Genomic DNA, 13817 nt, shown 5'->3' with positions numbered 1-13817 from the left:
TCTGGCCTACTGGATGGACTTGTTTGAGGGCAACTTCCTGTTGATTTACAATTGGATAAAGACGTAATTTTGGTCTTTCTGGCTTTTGAGTTACTTGCCAGTAACTTTACCAAAATGAATTTACACTGATCTTCATATAATTTTAAAGTTGGAGTTAGATGGCTCAGGAGTTTCCCACCACTAAGGGTTGCCAGTTCAAGATCTATTAAGCTTTACTGAAGTGCTTTAGGCAACAGGTCCATAATTGATTGCAGTCTTTGTCTATCTGCCTGCCACAATTCAGGGGTGTAGCAATGACACTCTATTGGAGGTACATAAGTGTGTGAAGGACTGACCTTGATAAAGTCCTTTCACGATGACTAACGGGGGACATGTCCTCAGCATGGAACAGCGATTTCTGGAACCTGTCCGGGCTGGTCGTTATGGTGATTAATTGACCTGTAATAAACACACTGCCAGAGATGTTCATTTTATACAAATACTACAGATAAATAGAGCTTTCATAGACCTACTGTAACAAGGAAAGGTAACGGAAGCAAAGGATGAAACAGAACTATAAAGTCCACACATGAAGAAATATTAGTGAAAGACCTTCATAAATGACTGAACATTGTCTAGGAACATAAATGAAAAGTGTGAGGTTAATAGGTTTACACCACGCACTCTTCACAGCCGTCAAGTAGTCAAAGTGGAAATACAGTACATACCAACTCCTGCAATTTCTGTATGCTCGTCTCAACTGATTAGAGGAACACAGCTGGTGATTAAAGTCAAGGGGCACCCCTCAGGATCAGACTGGGCATTTGTGGATAAAAATGCTACCGCACAAAATAAACTTAACAGGGAAAAATGTAAGCAAGCAAGAAAAATAAATGTGGTTGTAGTTCTGAGTTTAAAAATGTAAAAAAAAAACTCAAAAGAGTCTGAGTTAGTTTAAGAAAATGGCAGGACACACAAACATTTGGCATCTGATGTTGTCTTTGGTTTCCCTTCAAAGTGCATGTTACCCGCCATTATGTTTCAGAAATGTTGGTATGTTCAAACATTGTTCCGTCTTCCTTAAAAGGAGACCGGCTGCACTATGTTTATAAGGTTATGTGATGGGAGAGTTTATTTTAGCTTCACTCAGGACTTAATATGAAATACTTGTCGACATTGTTAACAGGCAGCAGAAACAGAGAAGGGCTGACTTATTCGGGGCTCTACATTGGTGTGTCTCTCATTAAATAAAACAGGATATTTAAGGGCTGCCTTTAATTCCTAGTTTGTGCAGTGTGCTTGGCTGATTTTAAGTAAAGACAAACATTTGCTTCAGATTAGTTCCACGCTGATGCTATCAGCACTGAGTGCACTGATGTTGCGTGTTCACTGGTGCCTCGCATAATTACAGCGATGTTGTGTTGAGAATTTCCAGAAGCTGAATGACTGGAAAGTCTGCAGGAAAGAAGATGCCCATGTCATCAGCCAAGGCTGGTTTCCTAAATTTGTACACCTTCCCTGCTAGAGCGTAAACTGATCCCGTCCGTTGTGTTTTTTTCCCACTGACCACATCAGTGGAGTAGATTTTTAAGAACTGGCTCAGCAGTGCCTTGACATGAATGGGACATTTAGAGGACTGCTGACTGGGACCTGTGTTGTACCTCACATGTGGTCTGTGACCCTCATTTCAAACAGTGTCGAAAAACGAAAACAGGATGCCCAAACCATTTGACTCGGCCCATTTGTGCGTGTGACTAAAAGTGAGGCGATGGGGCAAGTCCAGACATGTTAGAAAAGAAAATAATTCACTGATGGTCAGAGACTCCTGCGCCCGCTGTGCTCAGTCAATGATCTAATGCTCAGCTCTTGAAATGCAAAGCAAACTTTAAACCACAACCTTTCACACAATCCTCTCTGTATATTTCGCCCTTCCTGTGAAACCAGCACACAGAACTCAGGGCTCTTCAGTAAATATCACATATTCATCTAGAAACTCTACTTTTCTTTCAACACCAAAATTTCACAAGGAGATACTGAATTAGAGACAGTTCCTCTTAATTAAACATTCTTTGCCATCCATGTACCATCCTTTGGGGCAATTGTCACTTCCGAGAACTTAGTAGATAAAAAGTAAAGATTAGTTCTGCTGTTCTCTTTTATACCTTTAAAGATGGCTGTTTAAGAAACCCATACTTAAATAAAGCTAAAATAATACTATTGTGCATATTTTGCAGATTTTTAAAAAACTTTTCCCACACTTCTGTTTAATGATGAGGCAGCTTGTTTAATACAACCTGGAAAAGTCTAGTTTACATTTGTACCATGTCCCTCTTTCACCCTCAGAAAGACACACAAAGTGGCATTAGAGACCATCAATCTCTGTCCAGTGTGTGACAGAGAGGCCTTGTGTTTTGCTAATACTCAGATGTAAAAGCTAACATGGAGTGAACTCTCTCTCTCTCTCTCTCTCTCTAAGGATCATGTCCTAACTAGCTGAGTAAAGGCAGCAGTCCCGTTAGAAAAAAGTTAGTTAAAAAAAAAGGTGAAATTGTTTGTGTAGCTATCATGAAAACAAAAATATGGATTTCATTTTTTTGGGAACTACAATTGATAAAGCTATGTTCTGAGTTCTAAGTTTTGATATCCATAAGAAACAGTGGTGGGTTTTAAGTACCAAATACCATCTCTGTGTAGTTTTACATCTCCTTGCAGTTAAGACTTGGAGAAACCAAATGCTGCCAAGTTTGATGGTGGGGCAGGTGGGCTGGGCTTGGGAGCATTGCTGAGAGCGGTGTCTACTTTGTTGTGACATCACAGTCAAGTTACAGAACATGACTGGACACATAGTGAGCAGAAATGAAATGTGTTTAAACCCATGTCCATAATGGAAGAATTCAGCTGTGGTGTAAACAACAGTGGAGAAAAATATATGGTAATTTATGAACAATAACAGACAAATTATAAGAAGAAACAGCAGACATTTTTAACCTGTTATTACAGAAAAACCACAGGTGGAGCAGAGCTAAATGTCTATGTTATTCAATACAGCTGTGTCAAATTTCACACCATGAGAACATCATATAGCCTCAAACATGAGGAATATAAACACAAATATAAAACAATTAAAAACAACAGCATTTTGTGAGTTATTGTAAATAAAAGCATGTTGTTTGATGAGTCATTCTTTCAGTGATCACAATAATTTCATGGAGGAAAAACACGCCAGAGTGATGCAAAAGTTAAAGCTTGGTTACAGAGGTTAGTTAAATGCGCTCTCTTATTTATATTTTATTGTGCAAGATTCAAGGTTTTCTCATTAATCTCTAAAACGTCCGTCCCCTTTGCATTGTTTTGAAAAAAAATCACCTAATCACTTGTTCTTATTTCAGCGGCTAGCACAGCGTGTGGTGATTAGCAATGCTAACACAGGGCAATTATGTGCTTCACACAAAACTATGAATCACACTTTATCATTTCATCAACATCTACTTGCTTGATTAAACACCAGAATTGATTGTAACACACAGAAATCACACCCACACATATGGTGTTAAATATCCAACTTATAGAACTAAATTGATTCCGTGTGTAATCGGCTCCATGTATGTCCTCATGTGTCAGGAGGAGTCTGGCTGGTTATCTGTCAGTGTCACCGGAGTGTTGGGATCCAGGTCCCTCGGCTTCCACTGTGAATGATTACCCACGGACCCCTGGGAGATCATGTGACCTTTACCGCCTAGGGCCATATGGAGTACACATCTGTCAACTATGTGACCACAACATATCAGTCACCTGCAATGACACCTCAGAGTTAATATGCATACATTTCTGGCAGATACAACAGAGTCACATACCTGACGTTTCCAAGAGAGCGCTTGTTTGATAAGGAACAGTTATCTTATCTCTCGCAGCCCCGTGGATTAAGGCAGATAAAAACTGCATTTCAACATTTATCCTAATCCGTGCAACCTGACAGCACAGCTAGCTGTACGGGCTTTTCCTCAGAAGACATTTCGACTTACCAGGAAAATCAAAGGTGTAACTAATAACATCAACAATGGCTCCATGCCTTTTAAGTGTCCCAGTGAGCCGTGGAAATGAGCCGGCATGCATATAACTGGCAGATCTAAATGAAACACAGCTATAATTATGTTATCAATTACACATGTTCTTTTTCCTACTAGGACATACTGTCTAAAATATCTGCTGTGGCTCGTGCAGTTCATTCTGACAATTAGCACTTGTGAAGCTTTCCACTTTAATTTCAGTGATTTTTAACCATCACCAAACCAATTCCATTAGCTGGACTATTCACAAAAGTTATTTTTCTTGCAGTGTTATCATCAGTTAACCTTTTCATAAGTCATGCTACTGGCACATATTTATTTGTGAAGGAGCACAAACTTCTCATTGAGAAGTATTCCTGGAGAATTTGTGTTCTTCTTAATAAATTCAATTTGACTGTTTTAATCATTTAATAATTAGTTTCACTCAGAAAAATAAAATTAAAAAAAACAAAACGTTTCTTTCAATCCCTTAAAATTTTATATGATACTTTTATTTTTGCCCTTCATAATATTAAACCAAAGACTAACAAAGAGAGCGTTGCTTTCCTCTTAGTTTGAATTCATCATTAGAGAGCCACAAAGTGTACCTTCAGGGTGAGCCATACACACTGCCAATTAACTGGATGACTGGATGACACAGGAATCAGCGACTTTTGACCTTGTTTTCTATTAAGGATGCTTTTCTCTCATGGCCGTTGGCAGGGTTTGATGTTTGTGAGTAATAGCGTCAGCTCTGAGAGGCTTGTCGCAACTCATCAGTCCTGGACCCTCAGTGTATCTACAACTGCCACCATGTTATGTTGTGTGTGTGTGTGTGTGTGTATTGAAAGGAGATATGCTATGACATGAATGTAGCTCACACACTATCACTTGCGCAGATGTGCTCGGGGATAAAGCGAAGCGCTCAGTCAGATGGCATTTACTAAGTGATTCATAAGTGACGCGATACAGTGGAGGCGGAGGAGGTGACAATCTGCCTGACTCAGATACTTTACACTTGATGACTTTGGTTTTAAATTGTTGATGATCGTTGAATGTCTGATGACTAGCTGCATGATGACCTATTAAGCTGCTGCAATGCTCAAACACTGAACTTTCTAGCAGTTTAAGTATAGTCAGGTATATTGCTCTACTTTGCCTGTGGTTTCTCAGTTTGGTAAAATTGTTGTGTATACTGTACGTATTTGATACTTGGCAGGATGTATAGTGTATTATAGAGTTCAGGGTAAATCTAAAATCCTTTCATCTTTGTGTGGTAACATGGAGCGGTTAAACGTTGGACGTAATGAGGAGATGAAGGCTGAAATGGGAGACATATGTCAAATGATTTAACTTACAGTGTATTTAACATGAAGCTCTCCTATGACGGGCTGCTTTCTAAATGATTTCCTGACCCATGATTAATACTACGCTAAAGTCGAGAACCGAACATTCCCAGCAGCAGCAGCCGGTTCTTCGAAAACCGCTACTGCAGCACCCTATAATTATCAAAACATAACATGCACCCGTAAATTTGGCCTTTCCATCCGTATACGGTGAACCAATTAGGGATGCTGGAGATGTCATCTGGATGGGGATGCCATATTTTCCCCATCAGTCAGTGCTCAAAGACCCAGCACAGTTATAAACGACCTCAAGTTGCAATCGATTCCCAGGCTGCATATTGAAATTTATAGTCAGCTGCCAGTTACAGGAGATGGATGGTTGTAAATGTGGGGGACTCTGCAAAAGCGGTCGTGAATCTTCCAACATTTCCTCCTGTAGATGCAACAATAATAAGACTTGATGGAAAATGGAACGGGACTGTAACACTTCCTTTTCTGGATCACTTTTTTTTTCTGCAGCAGAGGTGATGAAGTTTCAGAGTTTTGTTTGCAGGGCTGCTCTGACATTTTCAAACGTAGGTGTTCATTTCTTGCCCAGAAATCTGTCCCACTGAGGGAAAGAAAAGCTTCTGTGTCTTATTGTTGTTGAAGCGGATTGTTCATCATTTGCATTCTACAGGCACAGCTAACAATGTGCTTGCAGCAAGGTATGACCCGTGCTTTTATTGGGGGCATGCTAACAGCAGTTGTGAGCTACTTCAGGGAAACCACAGAGAGCAGATCCAAAAATATAAAAATGTCACAGTATCCCCTGATTGTTTGGTGAGTTGGAATCAAAATGTCAGTTTTCCTTTGGGGGGTAAGTTGAGATTCATATATTTGAAAGTACTGCTTATACACTTAGCAACAGTGCAGAAGAGTAACAGTCATAAGTGATCAGAAACGACAGAGATAAGTGAGACGTCAAGACCACTGTTGTTGCTGCTGCTATCGGCTAAAGTGCTGGTGGAGTGAAAAATTCAAATTCATAGTAAATGATCCAGATTTACCCCAGAATTTAGTGGGTTCTTCCCCGGCTCATGCCCCATCGCTCCGACAACTTCGGTGCAAATCGGTTCAGTATTTTTTGCGTAGTTCTGCTGTCAAACAGACACAGGTTAAAACATAACCTCCTTGATGCAAGAAAACAAAAAAAAAAGGAAAAGGAAAAAAAAAACAGCATACAGCCTCCACACTTTCCACTGACAGAAAAATGTCAGGGACAAATGTGAATCTCTGCACTGAGTTTTGATTTATTATTTCTTATGATTAGGTGTATGGAGGTGTCGGATACTTCATCTTTTCAGCTATTCAGATATACAGAGGTAAGGTCAAATTTGCAATTTATTAGAGGTTAGCCTGGTTATTTCATTAGACGAGGAGGAGATGTTGGGGCTGAGTGAGCTGTGCCTGTTATAAAGATGATTCATGTGTAGAGGAGGCAGACAGAGATTGTCATTGTGCCTCAGCCTTTGGCCTGAGCAAGAATCAAACTCCAAAAGTATTAAAACACTTCAGCCCACAGCGGCTCTCAGTATTTATGCTAATTACTCTGTTGGGCTTTTATTTTTGTAAGTACGTCATAACTGGTTATAACTCTAAAAACGTCTTCGTTGGATGATGTTTTGGAGTTTTTCCTCAGACAAAATGAATTAAATTTTGGTTTCTTGCATTAAATAGACACTTAAATTGCAGTATGACGTTGCGGTGTAGCCCAACTGAGGCTTCTTTGGTTTCACAGCGAAGGAGGCAATGAGCAGAGGGGCATGTGGCTGAAGGGTGGAGGCGTCAAGTGCTGTGGACTGTAGTCACTCACATCTTCATATACACTCACGTATACACAAACACACCAAGAACCAGACCAACTGCCCATGCTGTGTCACATCTTGTGCCAGTGCAGTGAGGTTTCCTCTGCAGAGTAACACTGCACCGACTGAGGAGGGCAGTCTGTTTAATATCATAAAAACCACGCTGGGAGCCGGTGTGTATATGCAGTAGCATCTGGCGTCACCGCAGATGCCTGCCAGGGCGCACATTAGATCAGAATAATTGGCCAGGACAGCAGCGTGAGATGGACAAATGAGAACCTCCTCCTGGGTGACCTGATGGCTGAGGGGGAGAATGAACAACGCTGCTCAGTGTCTGATAAGGAGCTTGTGGAATAAAAAAAAAAAAAGATAAGGCTTAAGGGAGAAGTGCTTTCTATTTAGCTTTTAAGGTAATGCTTCTAATATTAGGTTAAAAAGAGATTATAAAGAAAAATTTGAGTAACTCTCACATACAAAATCCTGAGGACACAGTTACAAATATAGAAAGGGATGTTCTCTAAATCATTTCCACTCATACACCATCTCCCTCCCTCGCACACATACTTTAACTTACTGGCTCAGTCATTCATGCACAAAGCCAAAAGACTCTGCGAGCCATGTTCCAGCATCTTCACCAACACACCAAGGATGAAAAAACTCTTGGGCAAACTAAAGTTCCCCTGATTCTTTAATTAACACTTCTTGATGGTTACCGTCACCGAGTGTGATTGATGAGCTGAAGCTTCAACTGTGTACATATGTGCAAAATCAGAAGCAAGTTTTTCAAGGTTCGCATTTGGGATAATAATATATAAGGTCACACAAGAAAGGCACTTGGACAACTCACTTGCCCCTCTGATATGATATTAGTGTTGGGACAAACCTGGAATAATACAAGGTTCAAGTGAGATGCAAGAACCTGGTAACATCATCCAATTTTTTCACATTTCTATGCAAATAATAATGTTGAAAATCTGGTGGTCCAAACTCCATATTGTCAGTACTAATACTTGGATGGCTCAGACCTTACAACAAATTTCAAAATAAATAATTTAACAAATGATATTCATAATAATAATGGTGTTAGGCCCTTCTAGCTCATTTGGTATTTACAGCGAGCTAACACATCGAATATTATTTCACATATGAGAAGTTTACTCACTTTGTTTGTCCTTCAGTTTTTCTTTTTTTGGAAAATTTTCTGTGAGGGACTTGTAAACTGCATTTACAGAAATCAATGCTATAAAAAGAGAAATGAAGAAAGAGAAAATCTAACCGTGTGATTTTGTTGCACTGAAAAGATTTTTTGTTGCAGAGAGGAATATATTGTGCTCAAAGGTTAGGGCATTTCTGCACTGCTTTTCACCTTATTTGAATAGAGGAATAATGTACATTGTGTTTCTATACGTCATGAAGAACCTTTCAGTCCACTTTATTTACCAGTGGTCCAGGTTTCTCACTCTGATTTGCACTGATATCGTATAGAAAATATAGTATCTTTTCCAAATATGACCATAATTTCTGCTTTTTCTTTTCTTTGGTAAATGCAACCATTTGGAAAAACACTTACACTATCTTATTTTTTGAGTTTGTTCGTTATTCCCAATACTGTACCTCCGCCAGTTAGACATGGAAGAATTTATTTTTGATGTTCAGTACAATGAAATACACAAACAATTGTTGCAAAAGTAGAGATAAATAACTGACTTACAGAAAATGGAAAACATCCATGACACAATGAAAATGTAAAAATGACTAACAATGAAAATGCAGGCTAATACTACTGCACACTGACAAATGTTGCAAACAAGACATTTTGGACCAGAATTTCCCTTTCATTAAACAAATAAATATCTAATATGAACAAATTCAAATGTGGCCAGAATTGCTTGACACTAGGCGTTCCTGAAGCAACCAGGTTTGACACTGGTATTGCCAAGATGGGTCGAATGAAGAGTTGCCATGAAGAACACCAAGCTGTTTCAACATGTGCAACTTTTATCTTCTCCTTGAGAATCTTTGGTAGAAAAGGCACAACAGTACAGGAAAGAAATGCAAATGAAATATTTACACATAATACAGTCTCATTAGAGAGGCATTTCAGCGATATTGTTGCTGTGTTTTACTGCTGAATAAATCTGTGGTAAAACAAGAGGAGAGCAAGGGAAAACTGCTCATAAAAAAGCACCTTCCTTTTTCTTGATGGTAATAATAGAGGAGCAGAGGGAGCAAGGCAGCTGGAACCAGCTCACTTATAGAAAAGAAAAAAGTACTTGAACAAAGAAGCTCCCATTTTCCATGAAAATATCAGCCAACGCTGGCTGAGCTTTAAAAAAGAAGAAGAGGCAAAAAATGCCTCAATGCTCTTATCTCCAAGGAGCTGAGGAAGCTGGTCTTCAGAGCACATAGGTAATAGTCCAGATCTGCTCCAGTGAATTTTTGTCTCTCTAAAATGCACTCAGAGCACACCATTGGTATTCCACAGCAGTCAAATCCATTCAGAAGTTTTATTAGATTCCAGTCTGTTCTGCTCCATCCAATTAGCGGAAGGACAAAGGGATGAAGGGAGAATCTTGTTAGCTCCTGGCGGAAGTGGATGAGATACAGAACGTTGGTTGCAACAGTGGCAGAGGTTCGTTTTTAACATCCCGTGTGATTCCAGTGGCAGCGATTACACATGTTTGAGGTCAGTCCCAGTCATCTTTACACACACAGGCACACTCCTCATGGTGCTCCAAGGGCACATCAGTCATTGACTTCTGCAGGCCTCTCCCACCGCTCCGATGCTTCAACAGCAGAACCTGCCCAAAACAAAGACGCTTGAATGCACATCTGGACATCAGATACTTGATGTAAAGTATGCTCAGTGACGAGGTTATTCGGAAGTGAAACCTGATAGTGGCACTACAGAATAATTGAATCCCCAAACTGAAGTACACTGCATGGCAAATGTCATGGCAGTCTAATAACTTTGTGTGCAATTGAAAATATTGACTTAAGAGAAGGAAATGCCACAGGACCAAAGGTTATGCAATATAAACTTAAGGTTTTTTCAAGAATAGTTAACATGTATATAAAATTGATATTTTGGCCAGAAGGTGGTGCAAGAGAAAATTCATCAGAGGGTCATCAAAAGTCATTAGAGGGGTCTATGAACACTGGCATTCATTCTTTGCTGCTAGTGAGAAAAAAGTTTTAGATTCACTCTAAAACATGTGTTCCTATCACCCCGGTCTAAGCATCCTCACACTGGCTGCCTGTTTATTTTAGGACTGATTTTTAAATTCTTTATAATTACTTTTAAAGCCAGGTTTGAGCTGCCCCCTCCCTGTGTTTCTGAGCTGTTATCCCCCTATGAGCCAGGACGCAGTTTGTCACTTGTATTATAAAGTCTTCTCTATAAAGTCTTCGAAATCTAAAGATTTCTTTGAACAATGGATGCTGAAATATCCTCATGTTTCCTTATTTTGGTGATATCTACAAACTGCCCTGTGATTTTGTTGCACCAAATTTCATAAGATATGTTTGTAATCAAACGCTATTATAATTGGATATTTTGCTATTGGTTTTCTGACTGGGTTTCTCTAAGCATCACTTTTCCCAGTGTTGTTACAGAAAGATACAGTTATTACCACATTCTTTACAAATTTGTCTCAGAACTATAAGTTAATTTGAAATATAATGTAGTAAAATTGCAGTAATTCAGTCTTTCATGGCACTTTGTGGTCAAATATGAAATTATGTAGAAGGTGAATATCACTTTTTTGAAGATTTTTTGATAATTACCTCGTGGTATTTCTTTGTGACTCTGGCGGGAACACACTGACAGTCGTAGCAGCGGTGAGAGCAGCAGGCACAGTTTCCACCACAGCGCTTCACCAGGAGGCAGCTGGGCCAGAAAATGGCATCTGTCCTCTTCAGCTCTTCACGCAAGGACACAGAGAAGTTGCGTGGAGTGCAGCTGTACAGGCGAACTTCCTCCCTCAACAGATTGAGATCGGCCCCTCCTCCAAGACAAAGAGAAGACATGGTCACTTCACGTCCTACCTGCCATACCTGACTATTTTCTTAAATTGTAAACAGTTATATAACTTTCTTGACTGTTGTTATAAGCTTGAGTAAACTGGTTGTTGCACAAGGTAAAAACGTCCTACCTTTGGCTTTCTTGTTCTGGATGAAGGATTTCCCCAGCACATGCCATGTAGGTTTGTACAACTCTTCCATATCCACCTGCCATCGCTCCGGCTCCAGGTACTTCATGACCTCCTCCACAGTGGTCAGCCCTGCCACAGCCTCTGACAGCTCCTCAATACCATGCAGGGCTGGAGGGAGATCCACAGGAACTTCGGGTTCTGACACACTCTGCAGGAAAACCAACAGATGATGAAGAAAGTTGTAACAAAAAGGTCATTTGTACAATGAATGCAGTGAACAATGTATTGGATGTAGGGTTCTGCCTTTATAAGCTTCTCCATTTGATGGACTTGATGATGGGCTTTTCTCTGCCAGAAGATGTGCTTATGTGTCATGTCAATCTCCTATTTTATATCCCTCCACATCATGAAGTTTGACATAGAGACAATAGACATGCAGTTTCCATACCCAGAAAACCGCCTTATTGCACCAACTGCCTCAAGATACTCACATCCTCACCACTGTCAGTGACATTTAAGAGCTTGTAAGCTTGCTCTAGGTTACGAATACTAAAACAGGAAAATTACACAGAAGGAACAACTTTGTCAACAGTGACAAGATGTGTTTTTATTTCTACAATGTGAAAAACCATTAAGGTATAAAAAGAAGGGAAGTTTGACTCTGCAATGGTACATTTTATGTCATGACAGTAAAACAGGTTTAAATTGGGTTCAGGCTCATTAAATGCTACAGTGGTTTGGATCTGAGTTGAGTTAAACAGAAACCATGATGGCCCAGCCCAGCTGGGGCCCATTTAAGCTCTATGTGTTAGACCTGGTAATGTGTGGCAGCACTGTGACTAAAGACAGACTTCCCATGTTGGTCAATATGTTGGATAAACAGTTTGCCACTTTATTCTGAGAGCTGAAGAAGACGTTGAGAACACACTCCTTCACATACAAATTCATATTTTGATAAAATATTACATCTGGCAGCTCAGTCTTGCCCATCAATAAGCGTGTTGGAGTCTGCACATAGTAATGGGACATCATTTATAAGCTCTGGCTGTGAAGATATAGCAGTCATTGTGAAGTGGAGCTCTAACAAGGTTCATATTGTACTGACTATACATGAACTGGTTCCATGCGAGAGGCCATGTGAACTAATGGCGTCATTTTTAAGTTGTCAAATGTGATCACATCTCTGTCGGCTCCTCTGCCCACTCTGCATAATGACATTTGTCCCTGAAACTCTCGCAGGCAGCAGCTTTATTTGTTTCAAGCTCCCAACTCTCCAGGCTAGAGCGTGCAGTCACAGAAAAGATTGATACCTGGGGTGTTGGTCTTCCCATGAGAGAAGAGGCTAATCTGTTAAACCTTTCAGTCCTGTGACGCTGCGTTTGTCCAACATGTCAGCTCGCTGGTCTCTCTAATCTTTTGTGACTGACAGGTAGAAGGCAACATTGTGACACTTACAAAAAATGCAGCTTGTGAAGCATTGAAAACATTGGCTGCTGGCAGCTGGGGCTTAAAGCTTTTGGGGAGGCAGACATGTTTGAAAAGAAAAAAAGGAAAAAATCATTCCAGGAATCTGTATCTTCCCTTTGATGACTTATAGGGGAGAATTAGAAAGGAATCCGGTGAGAAATGGGGGTTAGAAGAGGAAAGGTTTTCCTTTCACCAGAGGCCATGGCACTGACATAGCAAGGATTTGTGGTTGGATTCCTATTTACTACTTATGCTAAAAATGTTCGTATTCGTGGCACTGTTAAACCTCAAACGTTATCAATCAAGAGGCTTACATGATTTTATTTCAAAGTACTTTTTTTTTATAACAAGAACACAGATATGACACTATATACTATTTCCATATAGACACCATTAAAAAACTCAAGAGTAAATATAGTGTACTTCAGCTGGGCACCAGCAGAGACAGCAGAGATATGTGGGATACATGTAGTCCTTTTTCAGACTGGGCAGACATAAGTGAACAGATCAGCATGTGTATTGACATTTTCACAATGAATGATAGGGGTAACACAGGAAACACCCCAAAGTCTTATTGACAGCATGAGTCCATATAAAATACTCAGAACCCAAGCCCTTTTGGCACAGACTTTCAAATAAGATGCCGGTGGTTTGACATGGCTGCACCACAGGCTACAAAAATACAGCTGATGTGCAGCTGTGCTCATGCCACAGATTTGACTCATTCTAATGCCTTTACAACCACTGAGCATATCTTTGGTTTATTTGGCACCTACTGAGATAAACAGACACAAATGTGAAAGAAATATTAAATCCAGAAAGGACTGGTCATATAGCACCATAAGACCGTATGCAAGAGTGAAATGAACAGCCCTTCCTCCGAGCAGGAGTCATTAACAGCTTGTGAATGTCGACGGTGCAGCATTCCCCCAATTAGTGGCGCTCTGCAGGCTCAGCTTCAGAGAGGAAAGCCAAGCA

General features: G+C 40.1%; 1 protein-coding gene across 1 annotated transcript in view; it reads right to left on the bottom strand.

Moving 5' to 3' along the window:
- Positions 1-8889: 8889 nt before the first annotated feature.
- Positions 8890-13817, bottom strand: part of pdgfc (platelet derived growth factor C) — a 45489-nt gene continuing 40561 nt past the window's right edge. Inside the window, exons 4-6 of the mRNA XM_022760227.1 lie at positions 11373-11580; positions 11005-11225; positions 8890-10019 (exon numbers count right to left, since the gene is read on the bottom strand). Coding sequence (XP_022615948.1) covers positions 9906-10019; positions 11005-11225; positions 11373-11580 — 543 coding nt within the window. The 3' untranslated portion in view covers positions 8890-9905. The remainder of the gene's footprint in view (positions 10020-11004; positions 11226-11372; positions 11581-13817) is intronic.

Source organism: Seriola dumerili, unplaced genomic scaffold, assembly GCF_002260705.1.
Source record: "Seriola dumerili isolate Sdu_G_001 unplaced genomic scaffold, Sdu_1.0 BDQW01000331.1, whole genome shotgun sequence".
Classification (NCBI taxonomy): domain Eukaryota; kingdom Metazoa; phylum Chordata; class Actinopteri; order Carangiformes; family Carangidae; genus Seriola; species Seriola dumerili.
The sequence above is the reverse complement of the archived record's forward strand: the minus strand, read 5'-3'. Positions and strand labels throughout refer to the sequence as shown.